General features: G+C 42.6%; 1 protein-coding gene across 7 annotated transcripts in view; it reads right to left on the reverse strand.

Annotated features, from left to right (window-relative positions):
• Positions 1–860: 860 nt before the first annotated feature.
• LOC141271765 (uncharacterized) overlaps positions 861–22619 on the reverse strand; it is a 30526-nt gene continuing 8767 nt past the window's right edge. The window contains exons 1-8 of one of the 7 annotated variants that reach the window (XM_073681886.1): positions 14790–14810; positions 12506–12613; positions 11253–11403; positions 10947–11126; positions 10749–10872; positions 10572–10669; positions 10283–10373; positions 861–3621 (exon numbers count right to left, since the gene is read on the reverse strand). In XM_073681886.1, the coding sequence (XP_073537987.1) occupies positions 2282–3621; positions 10283–10373; positions 10572–10669; positions 10749–10872; positions 10947–11126; positions 11253–11324 (1905 nt within the window). In that variant the 5' untranslated portion in view covers positions 11325–11403; positions 12506–12613; positions 14790–14810 and the 3' untranslated portion in view covers positions 861–2281. Of the gene's footprint in view, positions 3622–10282; positions 10374–10571; positions 10670–10748; positions 10873–10946; positions 11127–11252; positions 11404–12505; positions 12614–14789; positions 14811–22619 lie in introns of those variants that run through there. The other 6 variants (XM_073681888.1, XM_073681887.1, XM_073681884.1 and 3 more) reach the window with 6 other exon arrangements.

Here is a 22619-nt window from a genome sequence, read left to right on the forward strand (position 1 = left end):
ATGTGGAAAATGATCCCCTTGTTATTAGTCCAAAGCGGAAGCTGCTAATCTTATACACATGCTGAGGGATTATAAATACTTTTTTGAAGTAAGATATTAAAATTGTGGTTCATGGACCACTGTGCCACGAGCCGGACTTACCCTGGAGGGGCGTGACTAAGCAGCCACCTTGGTGTTCACTGGAGCCTCTAGTGGGGAGGTCAGGCTTGTGCGGCAGGTAGCTGCCAGGTACCACTCCAAGGCAGCGTCAGGCTGTAGTTGCTGACCCCAAAGCGCAGAGACATACTTCAGAAGGGCGACCACTTTGGATAAGTTCACACTGTGCAGGCAGGACAGCCACTTGGACAGGTTGACATGATGCAGACAAGACGGCCACAGGGTCAGAGTTCAGACCTGGGTATTCAGGACACGTACCATGGGTGCAGTTTTCGGATCTCGGGTAACTAGATTGGACTAAGGATAAGGTAAACGGGAAAACTATAACAGGCTAGGGATGTGGGACCTGGCAACTTACAGTTGCACTCACTAATCACGTAACAGAAACTTTAGTGGGTGCTCAGGCCATTATATATTATTATAGCCTGGGAGACACCTCGCAGGTGGTCGCACATTTACCTTGTGCCCGCACTGCTCCTTTAAGAACCGGGGAGCACACGCGCCCTAGTCACGCTGCCGAGACACAGTGTGGCTTATATACAGGAAGTGACAGGAGGCAGGAGCACGCCGAGAGCCACGTCGGGACGGTGAGTAAGCTGGCGTCCCTGCGTGGACGGGTAAGGGGCCACCATGCACGTGCGCCAGCAGCAGTGCTACAGAACGTAGAAGAACTGACACTGGACACACATGGTAAAACTGCGATAGGACATTTATTGTTTCTTGCACATAAGATGGATTCAGACGAACCCTCCAACAAAACGTGATTAACATGGACGAACCCTTTTAACAAAACGTGATTAGCAAAGTTATTACTACAGGACTGTATGAGAAAGTGATTTATTCTACAAGAAACGCTAGAGCCAGTGTGTTAGTTCGAAACAGGGTATTTGTCCCTGGAACAAGTCTCTACTCGGTATAATGAGACTCACTGATCTTGTTCATATAAAGAGGGTTTGAGAATAATAGAAACTGCCTAAATATGAGGACCTTGTCTGATCTATATGTCCTTGTAGAAAGAACTATGGAGATAGCGCTATTCTTCTGTATAAAATATGTGATGTTGCTGTAGCCCCAATATTTCTGTACAGGGGTCTCTGTAGAGATAATCTTACCCCAGCATTGTGGATAAGGAGAAGGGAAAGGGGGATTGAGGACATTTAATTGTAATTTCCCTTTAAAAAATGCACAATAAAAAAAAATCTGATGGAAATAAAATACCAGTCCATTTTCCCACCATTTTGTTTGTTCTCTCAAATATTACAATTTGGATACAAAACCAAAAGCATTTAAAATCATAGAAAATGTAAATGTTCAGTGCAAATAGAATATTGCACTTTATTTGCTTATTACATATAAGATATTAATAATTGCACATATTTTTAATTCTAATTATGTATTTTTCAGAGTATAAGATGCACTTTACTACAAATGCCTCACAGATGTTGTCCTTGATGGGATTTGAACCTAGGACCCCAGTGCTGCAGTGCTAACCACTGAGCCACCATTCTGCCCATGCTGTAGCTTTACTATATATACACATTTACATGCACTGTGTATACATTCGCCCATATTGAAGTTACTTCCAGGTCATGTTAAAGGTCCTGGAGCTAGTCAGGAGGAAGGTTCTTCAGCTGCTCACTCAGGATGTGCAGATTCCAGTATCTTTCTCTCCTTCTCTGCAGCGATCACATAGATCAGTGTGGGGCAGGAGGAGAGAGCAGTTCTCTCAGTGACCAGGAAAAACACTGTCTCAGCATTCGGGAAAAATACAGTCTCAGCGTTCTCCTCCATCACAGGAAGTTGCCTCATACTATAAGAGGCACTCACTTATTAGCAAGATTTTTTTCGTGTTAAAAGTCTAATAGTCTAAAAATACAGTAATTTCTAAAGTAATTTCCTTTTCTAGTTTAATTATACAACTGTGTTATATGTTTTTTGTACAGTTTGTCAATATAATATATAGTTTTTCCCCATGTGAGTTATTTTTGATGTTTTAAAAAAAAATTCTAGTAATTAATTTTTCACATTCTAGGTATGATAATGGCTTCTCCCCGGATTTTAGATGTTTAATAAAATAGCATTATTGTTCAAAACTATTCCCACATTTTTTATATGAATATTGCTTCTACTCTGTGTGAATTATCTGGTGCCTATCAAGACTTGGTTTATTTGCCCAACATTTCCCACATTGTAAACATGAATATGGCTTCTCCCCTGTGTGAGTTCTCTGGTGATTAACAAGACTTGATTTCTGTACAAAACATTTTCCACATTCTGAACATGAATATGACTTCTCCACTTTGTGAGTTCTCTGGTGACTAACAAGATATGATTTCCGGCTAAAATATTTCCCACATTCTGAACAGTAAAAAGGCTTCTCCCCTGTGTGAGTTCTCTGGTGTATAACAAGTTGCCATTTCCATGCAAAACATTTTTCACATTCTGAACATGAAAAAGGCTTCTCCCCTGTGTGACTCTTTTGGTGTGTAACAAGCGATGATTTCTGCATAAAACATTTTCCACATTCTGAACATGAAAAATGCATCTTGCCTTTGTGAGTTCTCTGGTGTGTAAGAAGATATGATTTATATCCAAAACATATTCCACATTCTGAACATGAATATGGCTTCTCCCCTGTGTGAGTTCTCTGGTGACTATTAAGAACTGATTTCTGTACAAAACATATTCCACATTCTGAACATGAATATGGCTTCTCACCTGTGTGAGTTCTCTGGTGACTAACAAGGTGTGATTTCTGTACAAAACATTTCCCACATTCTGAACATGAAAAAGGCTTCTGCCCTGTGTGAGTTCTCTGGTGACTAACAAGGTGTGATTTCCGTATAAAACATTTCTCGCACTCTGAACATGAAAAAGGCTTCTCCCCTGTGTGAGTTCTCTGATGTATAACAAGATGTGATTTCCGTGCAAAACATTTTCCACATTCTGAACATGAATATGGCTTCTCCCCTGTGTGAGTTCTCTGATGTGTAACAAGAATACATTTCTGGCTAAAACATTTCCCACATTCTGAACATGAATATGGCTTCTCCACACCAATATGAATTCTCTGATGCCTAACAAGATCTGATTTCTGGTTAAAATACCTCCCACATTTGGAACAAGAAAATCCATTCTCCTCTGTGTGAATTTTTTTATGTTTAACAAAAGATGTTTCGAGGGGAAAACTATTTCCATATTCTGAATGTGTAATTGGCTTTTTTGCTTTCAGAACAGTCCGTTTTTTAATGCCTCTTTTCTGACTTTTATTTTTCTTAGTAGTCTGTACTGAATCAGAAGATAGGACCTGCTTCGAAAGATCAGATGACATATCTTTGCTGTAACTGGATGATGGTATATCTGAAGTAATGGCATCCACTTCAATTGTATCCTGTGTGGTCTCAAGGTCATCTGATTTAAAAATTGGAGCTATCAGCTGTCCCTCTGATTTCTTTGTACAGTCATCTGCCAAGAATAAAATCAAGTATTATTTCTGAATAAAATATCCTTGAAATTTATATATTTGAATATTTCTACTCAAAATGTCTGGTGAAATGTGAAGTTATGATTCAAAATTGAATTATTGACTAAGACAATGACAGTTCACAGTCTAATAGAAGACCTTATGGCATGAATCAGTGGAGTGTGGTGTTCAACTATTTGTTCATTCTGCCTCAGAAATATTGGAATAAATATCTACTAAAAAATGTCATGTAGGTGAAAATAATATCAATAAAAATTTCTACTCATTCTGCAAAAAACAAGCTCCCATTCAGGTGTCAAAATAGGCAATATTCCTATAGATTAATTCACTGATGGTTATAATTTACAAAATGGCTTCACTTTATGGTTTCATTTTCTGCTCTGGTTTCCTGCCATTTTGTAACATGAGGGATTCAGAAAATGGTGTGTCACATCTCCTTCTACCACCAGTCGCCGCCATCGATCATTCTGCAAAGGCGCTGTTGATGGAGGAGACATTGGTACCAGAAGCTCTGGGCAGTGCAGGCTCTGTACTGGCACTAAAAGTAGGGTGGCCGGGACCAGTACTACCATCGAGTCTGGCCGTATGGGTGTGTGTGCAGTCCAGCTGGAGTAATCAGCTCCCTGCTTCAGGTAACTGTAAAGCACCACACCGTACTAAAGCTCGAAGCATATTGTTGGAAGCTGCCAGATACAGCCTTGTTCTCCTCTGGTTCAGTCCTCTGTGCTCAGCTCCCGGCTTGTGTATTTGATCCTGTTGTGAGATCCCGGCCTGTTTGCTGACTACTCTTGTGACTTCTGATTTTGTATTTTCTCTGCCTTCCTACTTCCATCTAAAATCTAGGCCTCTCAAGTATGCTAAAGGAGCATAAAAATTTAAAAATTACAAATCTTCCAAAATTATTTGGCATTTTTCAGGTATTTTCAAAAATAAACGCAAAATATATTAAACTAAAATTATCAGAAACATAAAGTATAATGTGTCACGGAAAAAATATTTCAGAATCCCTGGAATCAGAAGATGCATCCAAAGTTATGACCACATAAAGTGACACACGTCAGATTTGAAAAAATGGGGCCTGGTTAGGAACAAATATCTGTCTGCTGGAAGTGGTTAAATCAGAGTTTTTTGGGCACTAACTACTGTAGACAAGACTGTGACTATAGACAATAACACATCTACTGAAATGATCAAACTCAACAGTCTTCATCAGTAAAAAATGAGTAACTAATGGTGAAACCTCTCTGGAGTAATTAGAATATGTGGCTCGGTGGCTCTTTGCGATCTAAACTATCTTAGAGGCCAATATTTTCAGATGAGTTTCTTTAAGAAATAATACACATTTTAAAAAAACTTTTTAAAATAAGACACTTCAGCTCCGCACTAAATTTAGATCTCAGGCATTTGGCAGAGACAATGGAGATCTATTTTAATCCCTTCACCCCGCCAGCCTGTTTTTACTTTCATGACCACGCCAATTTTTTCAATTCTAACCAGTGTCACTTTATGAGGTTATAACTCTGGAACGCTTCAACATACCAAATTGTTACTAAGATTGTTCTTTTGTGACACGTTGTACTTCATGTTAGTGGTACATTTTGGTCAATATAATTTGCGTTCGTTTATGAAAATATAGATTTTGCAATTGTCAAACTTTGAATTTTTATGCTCTTAAACCTGATCTAAGATATATATATATATATATATATATATATATATATATATATATACACACACAGCATATATATAAATATATATATATATATATATATATATATATATATATATATATATATATATATATATATATATATATATACAGAGCGGGTATGGAAAGTATTCAGACCCCTTTAAATTTTTCCCTCTTTGTTTCATTGCAGCCATTTGGTAAATTCTAAAAAGTTCATTTTTTTCTCATTAAAGTACACTCTGCACCCCATCTTGACTGAAAAACAAAACAGAAATGTAGAAATTTTTGCAAATTTATTTAAAAAATTGGGATTGCTCACTTCTGTATGTCTGTGCTTTTTAACATGATGGCTAAATAAACATCAAGTTTTAAGAACTGTATCTCCTGTGGTCGCTGGAGACAACTCTTCTTGCATATTGGAAAAAAGAAGGGAAAATACCTGGGCTACATCGTTGGAAGAAGCAAAGTAAAGACACAAGTGAAGGCAGTCCAAAATTATCCGAAACCGGTCTGCAAGGAACAGCTTCAGGCATTTCTGGGAATAGTGGGATACCATCACGGTGTATCCCGAATTTCGCCATGATAGCCGCACCCCTGACCGACCTTCTTAAGGGCACGAAGACGTCAATGGCCAAATGGTCTCTTGAAGCAGAAATGGCATTCCAAGAGTTGAAACTCAGGGCTATAGGACTTCATCTTTCATGTGAACACAGGCCAGGGAAGCTGCACCGTAATGCAGATGCCAGTTTAGACTCCCCTGTTTTGGTGACTGTAAGTGCCAAAAACTACGACTTTGGGCAGAGGGGGAGAATGTGACAAACTCACTGGCAAAGTACTGGAGGGAAGATATGTAGCACTGAGATTGATAGCTGCAGTAATTGTACATAGGAAAAAGATCCAGCACACAAGTGGGTTAAGCAACCATCTTGGCCTGGGGTGATTGGACACCTGTAGAAAGGGAGGAACTCAGAGGATAAAATCACAGCCTTTCAGAGCATTTGGTGTGGGGAGGGCCTGGAGGCACAAGCTCTGAAGCTGTGGTGTGCATGTTAACCACTTCGCGCCAGAGCCTGGTTTTGCCTTCGTGACCGGGCCAATTTTTTCAATTTTGACCACTATTACTTTATGAAGTAATTACTCTGGAACGCTTCAACGTATTCCCCTGATTCTGAGACTGTTTTTTTCGTGACATATTGTACTTCATGATAGTGGTAAAATTTCTTTGATATCACTTGCGATTATTTGTGAAAAAATCAGAAATTTGGCGAAAATTTTGAAAATTTTGCAATTTTCAAACTTTGAATTTTCATGTCCTTAAATCAAAGAGATATGTCACACAAAATAGTTAATAAATAACATTTTCCACATGTCTACTTTACATCAGCACAATTTTGGAACCAAAATTTTTATTTGTTAGGAAGCTATAAGGGTTAAAAGTTGACCAGCGATTTCTCATTTTTCCAACAAAATTTACAAAAACATTTTTTTAGGGACCACATCTTATTTGAAGTGACTTTGAGGGGCCTTTATAACAGAAAATACCCAAAAGTGACAAGGATAAATGTGAGCAGAGCCTTACTGCGATCTTTGGGAGACATAATAAACAAATCAGTAGCAGGTGAAGAATTGGTTTTATTTATTGTTTACGCCGTTCCTTGTGCGGTATAAGTGATGAGATTACTTTATTCTTCAGGTCGGTGCGATTACAGAGATACCAGATTTATATCGGGTTTTTATGATTGACAGCTGTCACACACTAAGAGACGCTTTTTTTTTGCAAAATCTAGTTTTTGCATCGCCATATTTTGAGAGCTATAATTTTTCCATATTTCGGCTGACAGAGTCATGTGACGGCTTGTTTTTTGCGGGACGAGTTGACATTTTTATTGGTACCATTTTTGGGTACATGACATTTTTTGATCGCTTTCTATTCCGTTTTTTGGGAGGTAAAATTAACAAAAAACAACAATTCAGGAATTGTTTTTTGAGGTTTTTTTTTATGCCGTTCTGCGTATGGTAAAAGTGATCAGGCAGCATTATTCTTCGGGTCAGTACGTTTACAGCGATACTACACTTACTGTATATTTTTTTTATGTTTTGGCGCTTTTACACAATAAAACAATTTTATAGAAAAAATATTTTTTTGCATCGCTTTATTCTGAGCACTAGAACTTTTTTATTTTTTGGCTGATGGAGCTGTATGGCGGCTTTTTTTTGCGGAACAAGATGACGTTTTCAGCGGTACTATTTTTATTTCCATTTTGCTTTTTGATCGCATTTTTTTCCCCTTTTTGTTTGGCGATATGATGAAAAAGCATAGTTTTTTGCTCCGTTTTTTATTTATTTATTGGTTTAATATTTTAGTTATTTATTTTTATTTATTTTGTGATTTTTTTTAACAGATTGAAAACATTTTTTTTACTTTTTTTTTACATTTTTACTTAGTCCCTGTATGGGACATTAATTTTTATTTTTCTAATCACTGATGTCATGCAATGTAATAGACATGTATTACATTACATGACATATTTGCTGACTGTTTCACAGTCAGTGTGTCCTGCCAGGCTTCAGCTGCAGGCTGAGCCTAGCAGGACACCATACATGGCAGATCTGGAGGTGGTCATGTGACCTCCAGCTGCCATAACAACGGAAGGTCCTGGAAGCTATCAGGGGGCCGTCGGAGAGGTAAGTTGACGACCCCCTCTCCTCTCACTATCTTCTATATGCCGCGATCACTATAGATCGCGGCATATAGAAGATAGCAAAGGGTTAACATCATTGGGACCTGATCCAATCAGGTCCCGATGATGTCCCCTATCAGAGCTATCGCTCTGCACCATAACCGCAGCGCTTGCAGGACCCTGGGGGTCCTGAGCGCTGCGGGACCACCCACCGTTTTTAAACGTCGGCGCTGCACAGAGCCCAGGCAGCGCCGACGTTTATGCACAGTGGGCGGTCGGGAACCGGTTAAAGAAAGCTAAACCTTGGGTTGTTTTTGTTCCTGAAGCGGGCGGTTACCTGTAGCAACAAGGACTGTGCCATACGTTATGTTTTGTTTTCCTGTTAGGCCGGGAAGGCTAAGTTTGTGTTGCTAACAATGCTGTGGCTTATGCAGTGCTCTTAATAAACCACAGAAGATTTAAAGAGATAGTGTTCCTGTGTACCGCTGTGTGCAACCAAGTGAGCCGATGTAATACAGTATGTTCAGGAGGAGAACTACAACACTAAACCGGAGTTGCACTCATTTATGGTGGACCATTGGAGCTACTAGGAGTTCTGACCAGAAGAGCAGAGAAGGTATTAGTGCTCCCCATTTCAGGAGCAATTGTACAGCAATCCAAATTCTTTAGGATAAAAAACAATGTAATTTATGATGTGGAATGATGCCAGGAAACCAAGGCTCGAGCCATGCCAACACATTTCCTGCAGGCGTGAATAAATTATATGACATCCATCAACTATGCACAGCTTAGGGATATATCATGGCACAGGTGTAATGTTTTTTGTGTAGTTTACCACAATTCTTTTTGAAGTTAGTCGGTTTTAACATAAATTTAAAATTCAGGAAAATGGAAAAAATTTGTTGTTATTGTAGAGAAATTCACACTTGGACCTCACTGCACATTTAATGATGTTGATCATAATAGCGAAGCTTGAACTGAAAGACTGGACCTGGTCTTGTATTGATCATATGAACACATTCAGCAGCACAGAAGAGAGAGAAGGTAGATTCATCCAATAAGATATCAGGGTTCTAGGCAGGCAACAGCATCATTACTGTCAAGAATGGTAGTTCTGTACCTGAGTGGGTCCCTCGCATTTCTGGGAGGGTTCCAGCTCTCTGGCTGGACACCCATTGCCCTTCCCTGGACATGAGGGGAGGGGTGTCATCTCTGGGGGGGCAGAGCTTACGGGGGTGCTCGCTCCGTCTGGATATTGCATTCTAGGAGATACGCTCCTAGCATAGCTGGGAGGCGGGACGCCGCTGCTCCCAGCGATTATGGAGTGCGGGGACCCCAGGATGCCGGGTTCCCTGGTGTTAGCTGCTGCCAGCAGGTGCGGGACACCATACATGCTGGGGCAGTCAAATGGTGGGAGGTTCCCTCCAGTCTTCTCTCACCTCCTCCGATGTCTCTGTGGTCTGGGGGTGGAGACTGTGCGTTGCCCCAGCGTGGTCAGGTGTCTGCTGGGAGGCAGATATAAATCTGTCACTTCCTCCTCTTGTTGCTGATCATTTTCAGTTCTGGTGGTTGATTAAGGTCAGTGGTTCTGTGCTTTTGAGGTGGTTCATGCTTTGGTGCCTCTGCTTGGTTTATCACTGTTCATCTTAGTTTATGCTATTGCACTGCGGTTTTTGGTTCTGGTGTGGTTGCCCTGACTGCTGTTTGTGTGCCAGTCACGAGCCGCCATGCTGCCCTCCGCCTTGCAAGGGCTCTGCTAAAGTTCCCCCTTGCCAAAATTAGGAGGCAGGTGTAGAGTATACCCAGCTCTCATGGGTGTGCAGTAGTGCGACAGCTAGCGCAAGGTGTGACCGATACACTGCTCATGCTGGCTAGCAGTGGGTCACTTCACCATCACCCAGCATTACAATTACCCTTCGCTTTCTCTTAGAGGCCCAACATAATAATTTTTCTTCAAGTTATTTTTTGACTTGTCAGTACATTCTACGTACGCTGTCTTTTGTCTTTGTAGTTTACAGATCTGGGCAGGTAAGGGTCAGCATTTTCTAATTCCAGGAGGTAAGTGGATCCTCCAGGTTGTAATCTCTATAAAAGAAGAGCTTTCAATGGCCAAAGTAATTGGAAAAGCTTCGGGTGGAGTAACATGTAGGGGTCTAATGGCAGAATGGTGATCACATAATTGTGATACGGCCAGACTACACTACTGAAGCAGTCAAAGCAGGTGACTGAGAAGATTCTGTCACTTCTCTGCATTTAGTGGTTACTACTCACCTGGACCTTTATATGTAGGAATCTCCTCTTTACACCGCTCATCATTCATCACATATGTCTCTGTAGTATCAATATGGGTCAGATCTTTACCCTGAAACAAATATTGTAAAAGTCACAGAAAGATGGAGAAGTCACATCTATGATCAGCTCTAATCCTGCCGTATCCACAGATCTCATTACACAAGTATAAAACATATATTACTGGTGGATAAAACAAGACTGAGCACAAGACCTTCACAGCCGTCTACACATCATAGGGGAGATCTCATGACACTTTCCCTCCATCTACCTGATGATCCTGAGGAACATTGGGATCTTCTTGTTTACAGTCCTGTGGGAGAAGAGGATGGTGACATCTCTCTGGTGTTGTCCTCTTACTGGATAGATCTGGAGGAAACACATACAGGGACTGAATTCATTCTTTACATACAATTACAGACCTTGTGTATTTAGTCCTGTCTATTACCTGGTGATGTGAGAGGCTGGGGAACCTCCATCATGACATTCTTGTACAGATCTTTGTGTCCTTCTAAATACTCCCACTCCTCCATAGTGAAATAGACGGTGACATCCTGACACCTTATAGGAACCTGATACATACAATGATATTATCATCCCCCATTTCCCTCCATAGCGTTACTGTACAATGTCCCAGCAGTGTCACCTCTCCAGTCAGTAGCTCAATCATCTTGTAGATGAGTTCTAGGATCTTCTGGTCATTGATGTCCTCATGTATCAGAGGGTGAGATGGAGGCCCTGTGATTGGGCTCAGGGGTCTTTCCCATCCCTCAGACACAGGGTCCTGACAGCGCTCACTAGAGGTCTTCTTCACTACTGTGTAATCCTGGATATGGAGAGACACATTAGTAAATCTCACTACAGACATTTCCAGAGTCCTCACCTCTCCAGTTCTGTCCATCTGTTATTCCCATAGATAAGAATGAAGTAATGTGACATCAGAATCTCTCACCTCTCCAGTAAGCCGGAAGAGGATCTCTAGGGTGAATTGTAATATCCTCTCTGCCATTTTGTTCTTGTCCATATCCTTCCTTGTTGGGTAAATCAGAAAAATTGTCTAAATATAGAAGATCTCCACTGAGCAGATCTTAAATCACAGGGCCCTGAATGTGAAGAAGATGAGCCGATGTAACATCATAAAGAATCACATGTAATAATACAATTACTGGAGATAATAAGGGGAAATATATGAGGAGATATAATTTGTAGATTTTCTATTCTCCAGTCTCGTATGGACTGGAACAACAATTGAATTTTGGATCAAGTCATCTCCCCCATTCTCTCAATCACTGGCTATGATGGTCATTGCTTCGGCAGCTAATGGGCAATAGGTATCTCAAGTTTGTTGGGACTGACCACGAAATACAGAGACTGGCGGAGGACTAAAGCAGTGGTGGCACAAGATTAGTGTGGAATCATTAATGTGTTACTATCTTTACTATTTTACATTCTCTTGATTACCTAACATCTACTAATAAAACCTATATACTTTAGATCACACATCAAACAAAAAGAGAAGAAATGGTCATGAGCCAACAGCTAAGTAGAAAGTAACTAAATCTTTATTAGGAAAAAGAAGTCTAGGTCCAAAAGATGAACGCAGCAGTCTAAGCGGCATCATCCACAGCCCACCCCAAGAGGAAGGCAGGACTGGCACCATTACAGCAAGTGAGAATACTTATGGGTCGGTGTATGTCTCTACTTCCCAACACTGTTATTGCTATTGTTGTATATACAGCCAACAAAGAAATACCCTAAAATAGAAATATCTATTAAGCCATTTATAAACAATCCCAAACAATACGAGATATAGAAAAACACAGTATGGTGAGGAGATATGTCAGCTAATATCTGTAGACAGTGGAAATAGATGCCCAGCTGATAATGTGTATAGCTGAAGGCTTTTATCACTCTATAAAGGGACCATGTTGATGATATCACACACTCCCAGAATGCTAGAGGGCTAATGCAGTGAGAACAAGTGTCCCCAAATGGTGTATAGCGCATGTACGCCGGCAGCAGGATCTTCCAGGGCGCATGCGCAGGTATTCCAGACACAAGAGGTCAAGATCGCTATTCGCACTTGTGCTCTGTGCCTCAGAAAATGTCAGGAGGTCTAAAACAGTGCCCCGTATTGGTACATGCACAGTACGAGTCCATTGATGCCGAGCATACGGCCCCGCTGTCACAGCAACAGTCAGTTACCTGGAGGAGGCGCCGGCGCGGCATAGGAAAGGATAAGATATTACTGCAGTTTACAAAAAATGCCACAACGGGAACCAATAAATGTCACAGCAGGTGCGATATTAACACCTATAAGGGAAAACATATAATGTAAGAGATTCATATAAGTTACTGCAGATATTTACATATCTTATTAAGAGCTAAAATAGAAATAATCAGAATCAATTTATATATAGTTGTAATCTCTCTGAAAAAGCCCAAAATAGGCAGATTAGTATAATGTAGATACATATATCAGTCAGTGCAATATTGGAAGTACGAGTGTGTGGAATAATAACTGGGGCTCACAGAACAGTAGATATCACCTGTGGTGTACACCATTATAAGAGGTGTCTAGCAATGCAAAACTTGGCTCTCTTGTATGGTGACAGAAGTAGTGTAACCGGTACAGTACAGTAGAAATTCCCATATACAGATCCTAAATAAAACCACCAAGGTCATCTGTTCATTCAATCCAGTGGGGCGAGAGAATCAAAACGGAAAATCTATTGACATTCTTTTGGGAGATTTATCTCCTTTTTTTTACATTTTGTCTGACAACCTCCAAAATATAAAAGAAAATAGGTTTGTTGTCACCCTGATGACGCTCTCAAATTTGTCTAGTAATGGGGAACCCCTTTTATATTTGGTGTCTCCGAGGTGTTCACTAACACGTCTTCTAAACTCCCTTTTAATGAGTAAGAAACAAAAAGGGGCGCAATAGTGATGTTACCTAATGATAACCATAAAAGATGAAAGAAATTATGCTCACCTTAGTGAGTTCTGAAATGCACAACCCATGAAAATGGTATCGAAGGGCTGCAGGCAGCACAAATATCCATAGGATATTGATGATATTCTGTGTAAGGATGAAGATGGAGCTGGTAAAGTCGCGCTCCTCCGTAAAGACAAAGTTTGACAAGGGGAAATTGTACAAACTTTTTTATTGACTTAAAGCTACAGTACTACGCGTTTCGTGGACGTCCCGTCCACTTCCTCAGGTACATAGCTAAGGAATGTTACATTAGTTATGTACCTGAGGAAGTGAACGGGACGTCCACGAACTGCGTAGTATTGTAGCTTTATGTCAATAAAAAAGAATGAATTTGAATTCATGGTGCCTAATTGGCACTATTCCCACTATTTATGCTCTCCATACAGTTCACGAATGGTTAGACCACTTAGAGGATGACCCATATTGTCAGGAGTAAATTCCATTAGTCAGCCCACAGGGATCTAAATAGACAAGATAATCTGCCCCTTTGTCATTTCGATGCCTTCATTTGTCAGGGATACAGCCAATCTCTTGGTGAAATTGGATGATATGGTCATAGAGGACAACACTATTTGGATTCTATAGAAGTAAAGTCACCAAATAGCAGTATTCACCATTTTATATGGGAAAAATGAAAAAGGAATTTAGAAGAGACATCACTGAACACCTCTGAGACATCAGACGTAGAAAGGATACAGAAGTTTGAGGCATTTATAAAAGCTGACAGGGGTTATTTGATGCGAAAATCTACATGTACAGTGTTTTTTATGCTTTGTTTTGTTTTTTACTATGGATGTGATTTTTTTTTTTTTCCTGCCATTTTCTAATTAGACTTCTCTATATTAAATGAAAACATAAGAAAAAAAATAAAATTGAACCAACAATGCTTGTAAAACACCAAGCAAAAATCAGAAGACACATGGTGCACCTTTTATGCCAGATGTATAATGTGCCAAATAGATATTTTCTTTAAACATGTATGCTGCAGATATGTTATTGACACGGCTATAATGAAAAAAACATCACAGGAAAAAAAAAGGCCTTACCAACACCAGGTCAGATTACCAATGCACTAGTAGAAGACCCCCATGATAAAGGAGGGGGCAGCACAGGTGCAAAATACTGATGCTACAGCCACTCACTGACCTACCAATTCATGGAGGGGGTGGCTGTGTAGTATTATACACGCGCACAGATGGGGCTTGCATATGGCGCCATATAATTCACAGTGTCTGGCTTACAGCCTATTGATGATGACCATACTATTAGATCATGCGGACTGCCCAGCACTATATACAGGGTCGGTCTGGCCTGGCGGGAAATCGGGAAATTTCCCGGTGGGCCCCGACATGAGAGTGAGAAAATTGGTGGCGGGCGCCCTTTAAAAGTGTGAGCCCTTTAAAAGCGCGGCTGAATCAAATGTAGCGTCGCGCACACGGCACATTCATTGGTGACAGCGGGACTGCAGTGACGTGCATGCAGCATACTTACCACGTGAGTCTCTGACACTAAGAGGATGGACTCTTTCTGGGCGGTGACACGCACCGCGCTCTGCTTTCCCGCTGGATGGCAGACTGTGGTGTGGTGTCAGGTGACACTGACGCTGACGCCGCTCTCTCCTGGCCTCTGATACGCCGCGGCTGTGCTCTGCAGTGCTTTCTCTCTGCTCTGGGGCCGTCCTATGATACGCCGGCGCCACCGAACCCGACGTCTCGCTCTGCTCTCCCTGCTCCCGGGCTTCTCATACTGTCCCATCCCGGCTCCATATCTGCTCTCCCTGCTCCCCTGTAGTAATACCGGCTCCCGACCAGGTGGTGGCACCGCCCCCTTCTCTCCTACTCTGACTCTGGGCTTTTTAATACCGGCTCCGGGGCTGGATATGTGGAATGTGGCCTGGCCTGGAATTGGAAACAAGGCTGCAGGCCTACAGCTCTCACTGCTTCAATTTCATGTCAAGAGCACCGTGCCAAATAGTCAATAACGTTTTTATGGGTGAGTTATATGGCTGTGTGTGTATATGCCTGCATGTGTGTGTGTATATGCCTGCGTGTGTGTGTATATGCCTGCGTGTGTGTGTATATGCCTGCGCGTGTGTGTGTATATGCCTGCGTGTGTGTGTGTATATACCTGCATGTGTGTGTGTGTATATGCCTGCGTGTGTGTGTGTATATGCCTGCATGTGTGTGTGTATATGCCTGCATGTGTGTGTTTATATGCCTGCGTGTGTGTGTGTGTATATACCTGCATGTGTGTGTGTGTGTATATACCTGCATGTGTGTGTGTGTATATGCCTGCGTGTGTGTGTGTATATGCCTGCATGCGTGTGTGTGTATATACCTGCATGTGTGTGTGTGTATATGCCTGCATGTGTGTGTGTATATGCCTGCGTGTGTGTGTGTGTATATACCTGCATGTGTGTGTGTGTGTATATACCTGCATGTGTGTGTGTGTATATGCCTGCGTGTGTGTGTGTGTATATGCCTGCATGCGTGTGTGTGTGTATATGCCTGCATGCGTGTGTGTGTATATGCCTGCGTGTGTGTGTGTGTATATGCCTGCGTGTGTGTATATGCCTGCGTGTGTGTGTGTATATGCCTGCGTGTGTGTGTGTATATGCCTACATGCATGTGTGTGTATATATAGAACCAAAAAAGAGGAGGGGATTGTATGGGAAAAATATCAACAAACCAGATGGTAAATACCCAATCCCAAGAGAAGGCAGCCAGAGAAGAAAGCCATTAAATAATTATACAATTTATTGAGTCTTAAATAGGACAAATATCAAAATATAAAATTGCTACAAGTAAACAGTGGTTTCCAAAAGAAGCACAACTAGGTAAGGCAGATGAAAAAAAGCAAAGGAAGGAGACGATATCCCTATAAACTGCCCCAAGCACCAACCCGATATGTATAAGGCATGTGCCTATAAACTGACTAAGATCAAGTGCTACAGGTATCATATAGTTTTAATTCATAGAATATCAATGTTATAAAAGTCAGAGCAATGATATCAAGTGAGGCTGCAATGATACTCTAATATTATCAATAGTAGCATCTAGTCGCCTGGTATATATACATCACGAATCAGTGGTATATACCAGAGCTCCTTGATATAGTTGGTAGCTATAAAGCTAATAACCCCCAAAATAACACTATATAAATATATAGGAATATAAGTGTCTTGAGGGCTATGAAAGATACAAGGTATTAGTGCAAGCAACATTACCTAAAGACATGTTGTAGGTGCGGTGTGCAGGCACAGCTGACAGGGGACTGATAGCGCGCCTCAACGCGCGTTTCGCCTTGATGGCTTCGTCAGGAGGTGTGTGTATATGCCTGCGTGTGTATATGCCTGCATGCGTGTGTGTGTATATGCCTGCATGCGTGTGTGTGTATATGCCTGCGTGTGTGTGTGTATATGCCTGTGTGTGTGTATATGCCTGCATGTGTGTGTGTGTGTATATTCCTGCTTGTGTGTGTGTATATGCCTGCATGCGTGTGTGTGTATATGCCTGCATGAATGTGTGTATATGCCTGCATGCATGTGTGTGTATATATGCCTGCATGCATGTGTGTGTATATGTGTGTGTGTATATGGCTGCATGTGTGTGTATATGCCTGCATGCATGTGTGTGTATATGCCTGCATGCATGTGTGTGTGTATATGCCTGCATGCATGTGTGTGTATATGCCTGCAAGCATGTGTGTGTATATGCCTGCATGCATGTGTGTATATGCCTGCATGCATGTGTGTATATGCCTGCATGCATGTGTGTGTATATGCCTGCATGCATGCGTGTGTATATTCCTGCATGCATGTGTGTGTATATTCCTGCATGCATGTGTGTATATGCCTGCATGCATGTGTGTGTATATGCCTGCATGCATGTGTGTATATGCCTGCATGCATGTGTGTATATGCCTGCATGCATGTGTGTGTGTATGCCTGCATGCATGTGTGTGTATATGTGTGTGTGTGTATGGCTGCATGTGTGTGTGTATATGCCTGCATGCGTGTGTGTGTGTATATATGCCTGCATGCATGTGTGTGTATATGCCTGCATGCATGCATGTGTGTATATGCCTGCATGCATGTGTGTGTATATGCCTGCATGCATGTGTGTGTGTATATGCCTGCATGCATGTGTGTGTATATGTGTGTGTGTATATGTGTGTGTGTATATAGCTGCATGTGTGCGTGTATATGCCTGCATGCGTGTGTGTGTGTGTATATGCCTGCATGCATGTGTGTGTGTATGCCTGCATGCGTGTGTGTGTGTATATGCCTGCATGCATGTGTGTGTGTATATGCCTGCATGCATGTGTGTGTATATGTGTGTGTGTGTATATGCCTGCGTGTGTGTGTGTATATGCCTGCGTGATTGTGTGTATATGCCTGCATGTGCGTGTGTATATGCCTGCATGTGCGTGTGTATATGCCTGCATGTGCGTGTGTATATGCCTGCGTGTGTGCGTATATGCCTGCGTGTGTACAGTGTGTGTGTATGTATGAGTGCCTGCATGTCTACGTGTGTATATATGTCTTCACACGTGTGTGCGTGCTTCCCTGCGTGTCTGCATTTTTGTGTGTGATTGTCTGAGTGTGTCTGTGCATAACTGCGTGTGCATTTCTGTGTGTGCTTGCCTGCGTGTGTAGGTGTCCCCATTTCTGTGAGTATGTGTATCTGCGTGTGTATATTAGGGCTCTTTCACATGTCCTGATATTTACGGGACTGGAGATATCCGTGTCCACCTGTGTGTCATCCGTGTGACATGTACCGACGCTTAGGAATCAGTGTACAGTTGGCGCTGTTCCCAAGAGCCGGGTGCTGAGCACTGCCCTCATCATAGATCCCTGCCGGTGCTGCGATCAGCAGCAGGGTGAATGATGAGAGTAGTAGTCTACTCCCTCCGTGTCCAACCGTAAAAATAGGAATAAAATAAAAGAATCCTTATACTCACCTCTCCTAAGTGTCACCCGCTGTAATCCGTGTGAGCGCTCACGCCGAGGAGAATGACTCCTGCAGTGAGCGGGCCCCGGAGCTGCACTCAGTGATTGACAGGGCACCCCTTGTTGAGTGCAGCTTCGGGGCCCACTCGCTGCAGGAGTCGTTCTCGGCGTGAGCGCTTGCACGGATCACAGCGGGTGACGCTTAGGAGAGGTGCGTATAAGGATTTTTTTATTTTATTCCTATTTTTACAGTTCTACACGGCGGGAATAGACTACTACTCTCATCATTGACTCTGCTGCTGATCGCAGCGCCGGCAGGGATCTATGATGAGAGCAGCGTTCAGCACCCGGTGCTTAGGAAGAGCACTAACTGTCATCAGTGTGCGGGACGTTTTGCAGGAGGTGCAGCAGGTAAAAAACAGACATGTCAGCGTGTTTTGCCAACGGACACCACATGGTCTGTCTGTGGAAAGTGGACATACACTGACATGTGCACATTCATTTGAATGGGTCTGCTTGTACCAATGTCTCTGGTACGTGTGGAAACTGTCACCGCATGTACTGACGTGTGAAAGAGCCCTTAGTATGTGTCCGTGTGCGCTTGTTTTCATGTGTGTAAGCATGCTTCTGCATGTCTGTGTGCTCTTCCGAAGATTTATTATATTTGGGGAGAGATGGAAGAGAAATTTTAGGAGACAGAATGGGGAGATGTGTGAAAAAACAGTATAGTGAACCAGAGGAGGGGTGGGAATGAGTGCAGGAACAGAATGGGGAAGGGGGATGTATGAGGAAACAGTATGGAGAGTGGGGGAATAGTGTGAGGAGACAGTATGGAGGGAGAAAAGTGTGAGGTGACACAGCACAGAGACTAGGTAGTGTGGGGGAAGGTATAGAGATGCGGTAATATGGGGGAAACAGTGTGAGGGCACAGCAAGGAGGGAACAGTATGCTGAGGAGGGGGAGTGTGATGAAGGGGCACAGTATAGAGACTGGGCAGTATAGGGGGGACACAGTGTGAGAGGACAATGTGAACAGGGGGCCCAGTTTGGTAAGGAGAGGACAGTGTGGAGAGCAGGTACCATAAGAGGGGTAGAGTGTATGTCATGTTTTGTGCAGGGAGCATTGTAAGAGTTAGGTTTATTCAGGGGCTCAGTGTAGATATTTTTATTCAGGAGCATTATAATAATTCTGCTATCTTTAAGGGCATCGTGTCGGGATGTGCTGCAGAATACCGGAGAAGATGGAAGTCTGCAGAGACGAGCTGTGGATGAGAAAAGTCATCAAGGGGTCTGGACAAGATGGAGACGAAAAGAAAGAGAACGACTCTAATCAGAGAAGACGTCTCAGGTAAGATACCTGGATGTAAATGTTCATTTGTGATCCTGCCTGTGTCTCATCAGTACTGTGGTTCCTGTATGGTCCGCAGGCTGATGATGACTGATAACAACTCCCAGTATCTCTATTGTTAATTACATACTGGCAGTTGTAGGTTTATGCGATACAAAGATATATGGGTCTGACCTGACATTACAATTGATGGTGGTTCAGATGATGTATTCATGTACTGATGTGTTTGTGCGCGTCTGCGTGTTTGTGCGCGTCTGCGTATCTTGAATAATATGTATTTTTGTAAGATGCGTGTATGTAACTGTACATTGTGGTGTGTAATAACATTCATATGCTTGAGGCACCTTTACTAAATCTATTAGGTATCTGTCACATGTGTTAGAGAATTCCATTTGTCTTTCCACATTTAGGAACAGACAAGTGAAATTTGCTAACCTTGTCATAACTGTCACCATTGGGATGTGCTTGTATGGAGCGGGTTCAGGAGCTGAGCCTGCTCCATACCGGGCAGATGTCGGCTGTGTTACATAGCCGGCGTCTGCCTGTAACAGCAGTGATCAGAGCTCGCCTTGATTGCTGCTGTTTTGAGTATTTAAGTGCCCTTCTCAATCACTGACAGAGGCATTTAGATAGCACAATGGCCGGTGCATGCAGTCACCTGTTCCCTTCAGCCCCCTGTGACGCAGTTGCAGGTTGCTGTTCGGTTGCCAGTAGTGCTGAGTGAGCGTGGTCGGATAAGAGACATTACAGTCACCGCGAACTACAAAGTGAGCGTGCTGCAATAACGTCCGACACCTTGATTGTGACACTTCCATGGAGCCCAACCTCAGGCTGAGCTTCATTGAATGACTAACATGGCAGCAGCACCTGGCAACTAGTGCTGAGCGAGCGTGGTCGGATAAGGTGTGATCCCAGCATGCTCGGGTGTTATCCGAGTATCTTGTAGTGCTCTGCTAATATGCTCGAGTCCCTGCGGTAACATATTTTGCGGCGGTAGACAGAAGCAACACATGCAGGGATTACCTAACAAACCGGCAATTCCTGCATGAGTTGCGTCTGTCTACCGCCGCAAAACATGCTACCCTGGGGATTTGAGCATAGTAGCAGAGCACTACAAGATACTCAGATAACACCCGAGCATGCTGGGATCACACCTTATCTGACCAGGCTCGCTCAGCACTAGTTGCCAGGTGCTGCTGCCATGTTAGTCATTCAATGAAGCTCAGCCTGAGGTTGGCCTCCATGGAAGATGTCACAATCAAGGTGCCGGACGTTATTGCAGCACCCTCACTTTGTAGTTCGCGGTGACTGTAAAGTCTCCCTCCTTGCACCGATCCTATGACAGGAAGCGAGTGGCGGTAGGGAGAATAAAATGTAATTTTCTCCGTGTAGCCAACGCTTTTCCATTAAGCCATCTAACCAGGCTTTAAACCCTATTTACCTGCAGATTAACCCAATATCTGCAGATAAATAGCGTTTTTCAAGGTGACAAGTTACCATTAAAGGGACTCTGGCAGTACGGAATGACTGTTCGAAGAAAGTCCTGCCGCTTCGTGCTCCACAGCGCGGCCAATCATGTAATTATAGTACATTATAGAAAAGCATAACAAGTAATAAAACCGTTTATGGTGGGCTGTAGTGTGGGCCCCTAGAGTCAGTTCTCCTGGTGGGCCCTAGGCACCCCAGTCCGACCCTGACTATATATGTGCACCCCACAAGACAGACATCCCAATTCTCCCAACTGACACTAAAGGGTCTGGCTGCATCCTGCATAAAAATGTGCAAAAAAAGATGATGTAAATACTTTTATGCCAAAAATGACAAAAGTATTCTCGGAGTGATACTTTTATTGGCTAACCAGAAAAAATATATATATATATGCAAGCTCCTTCTTTAGGCAAGATTACAAATGAATTCATAAGACAAAAGGCACAACATTTGAGAGATGTTACAAGACATTTGTTTATGAGGTGTAAGTTTTGATGCCTCCTACTGATAAGTTAGGGAGATCAAATTAGTTTTTTTTGTTGCAAAATGAGAATCCTTGGGAATGTTTAATTATCTAGAGGAGTGAATTGTGTCCATGTAGTGAGTCATAAACCCAGGTGTTATATTTAGTCCTGTGGTCAGTGAATTGAACATCCTTATCAATTTGAATTCCCAAATTTTTCTTTCTCTGTTGCCCTTGAAGTGACCTTTTAGTATTAAAACTTTTAGATCTTTCATACAGTCCCCAGCCAGAGAAATGTTTTCCCACAGGTGTGTCCAGTTCATTCTTAATTGTGTGTCTGTGTAAATTCATTCTCGTTTGCAGTTAAACGAGAATGAATTTACACAGACACACAATTAAGAATGGACTGGACACACCTGTTCTACTCTGCACCCGTGTCTGTGAAAATAATGAGCCTAAAACTAATATTTTCTATTCTGCACCGATGTCTGCGGGAGTAGTGTGCCTAAAAATGATGTGCCACTTCAAAAATGAGAGGAGCATCAAGTAGGGGACATGAACATGGTGGTGCTGGTGTAGCTACTGCTGCTGGTGGTGTAGCTGCGTAGCTCCTGCAGGGAGAGGACGTAGTTGTTCTGTGCCTGCTACGTGCCCAAATTAAACACCTTCCTCTGGTGCATGCAGGCGACAGAACGTCCTGCGTCATTTCATAGGACTGAGTACTGGTACTCGAATGGTAATACCAGAACATGTTGAGGCGATGTTAGATTGGATGGCTGAAAGTTCCTCCAGTTCCTTTGGATTATCTTCCACCCGATTCCCTGCAGAAAGCGCAGAGTTGGCACCTGAGGACCATGGTCACCCCCTTGCAAATCAGCCAAGCAGTCTGAGCCCCAAGTCATGCAGCAGTCTCTTCTGTTTTTTATTGAGTCCGCTGGCTGGGGTTCCGTGGCCCTTCCACCTGGTCCTGCCCCAGAAGTGGAAGAGACTAAGTGCACTGATGCCCAACCACTTGTTAGGTTGGAGGATGAGTGCATAGGGGGGCTAGTGCACACTGTCAGGGGACCACTGC

This window comes from Phyllobates terribilis, unplaced genomic scaffold, assembly GCF_046119375.1.
Source record: "Phyllobates terribilis strain yellow unplaced genomic scaffold, ASM4611937v1 Scaffold_5__5_contigs__length_657084704, whole genome shotgun sequence".
Lineage (NCBI taxonomy): Eukaryota > Metazoa > Chordata > Amphibia > Anura > Dendrobatidae > Phyllobates > Phyllobates terribilis.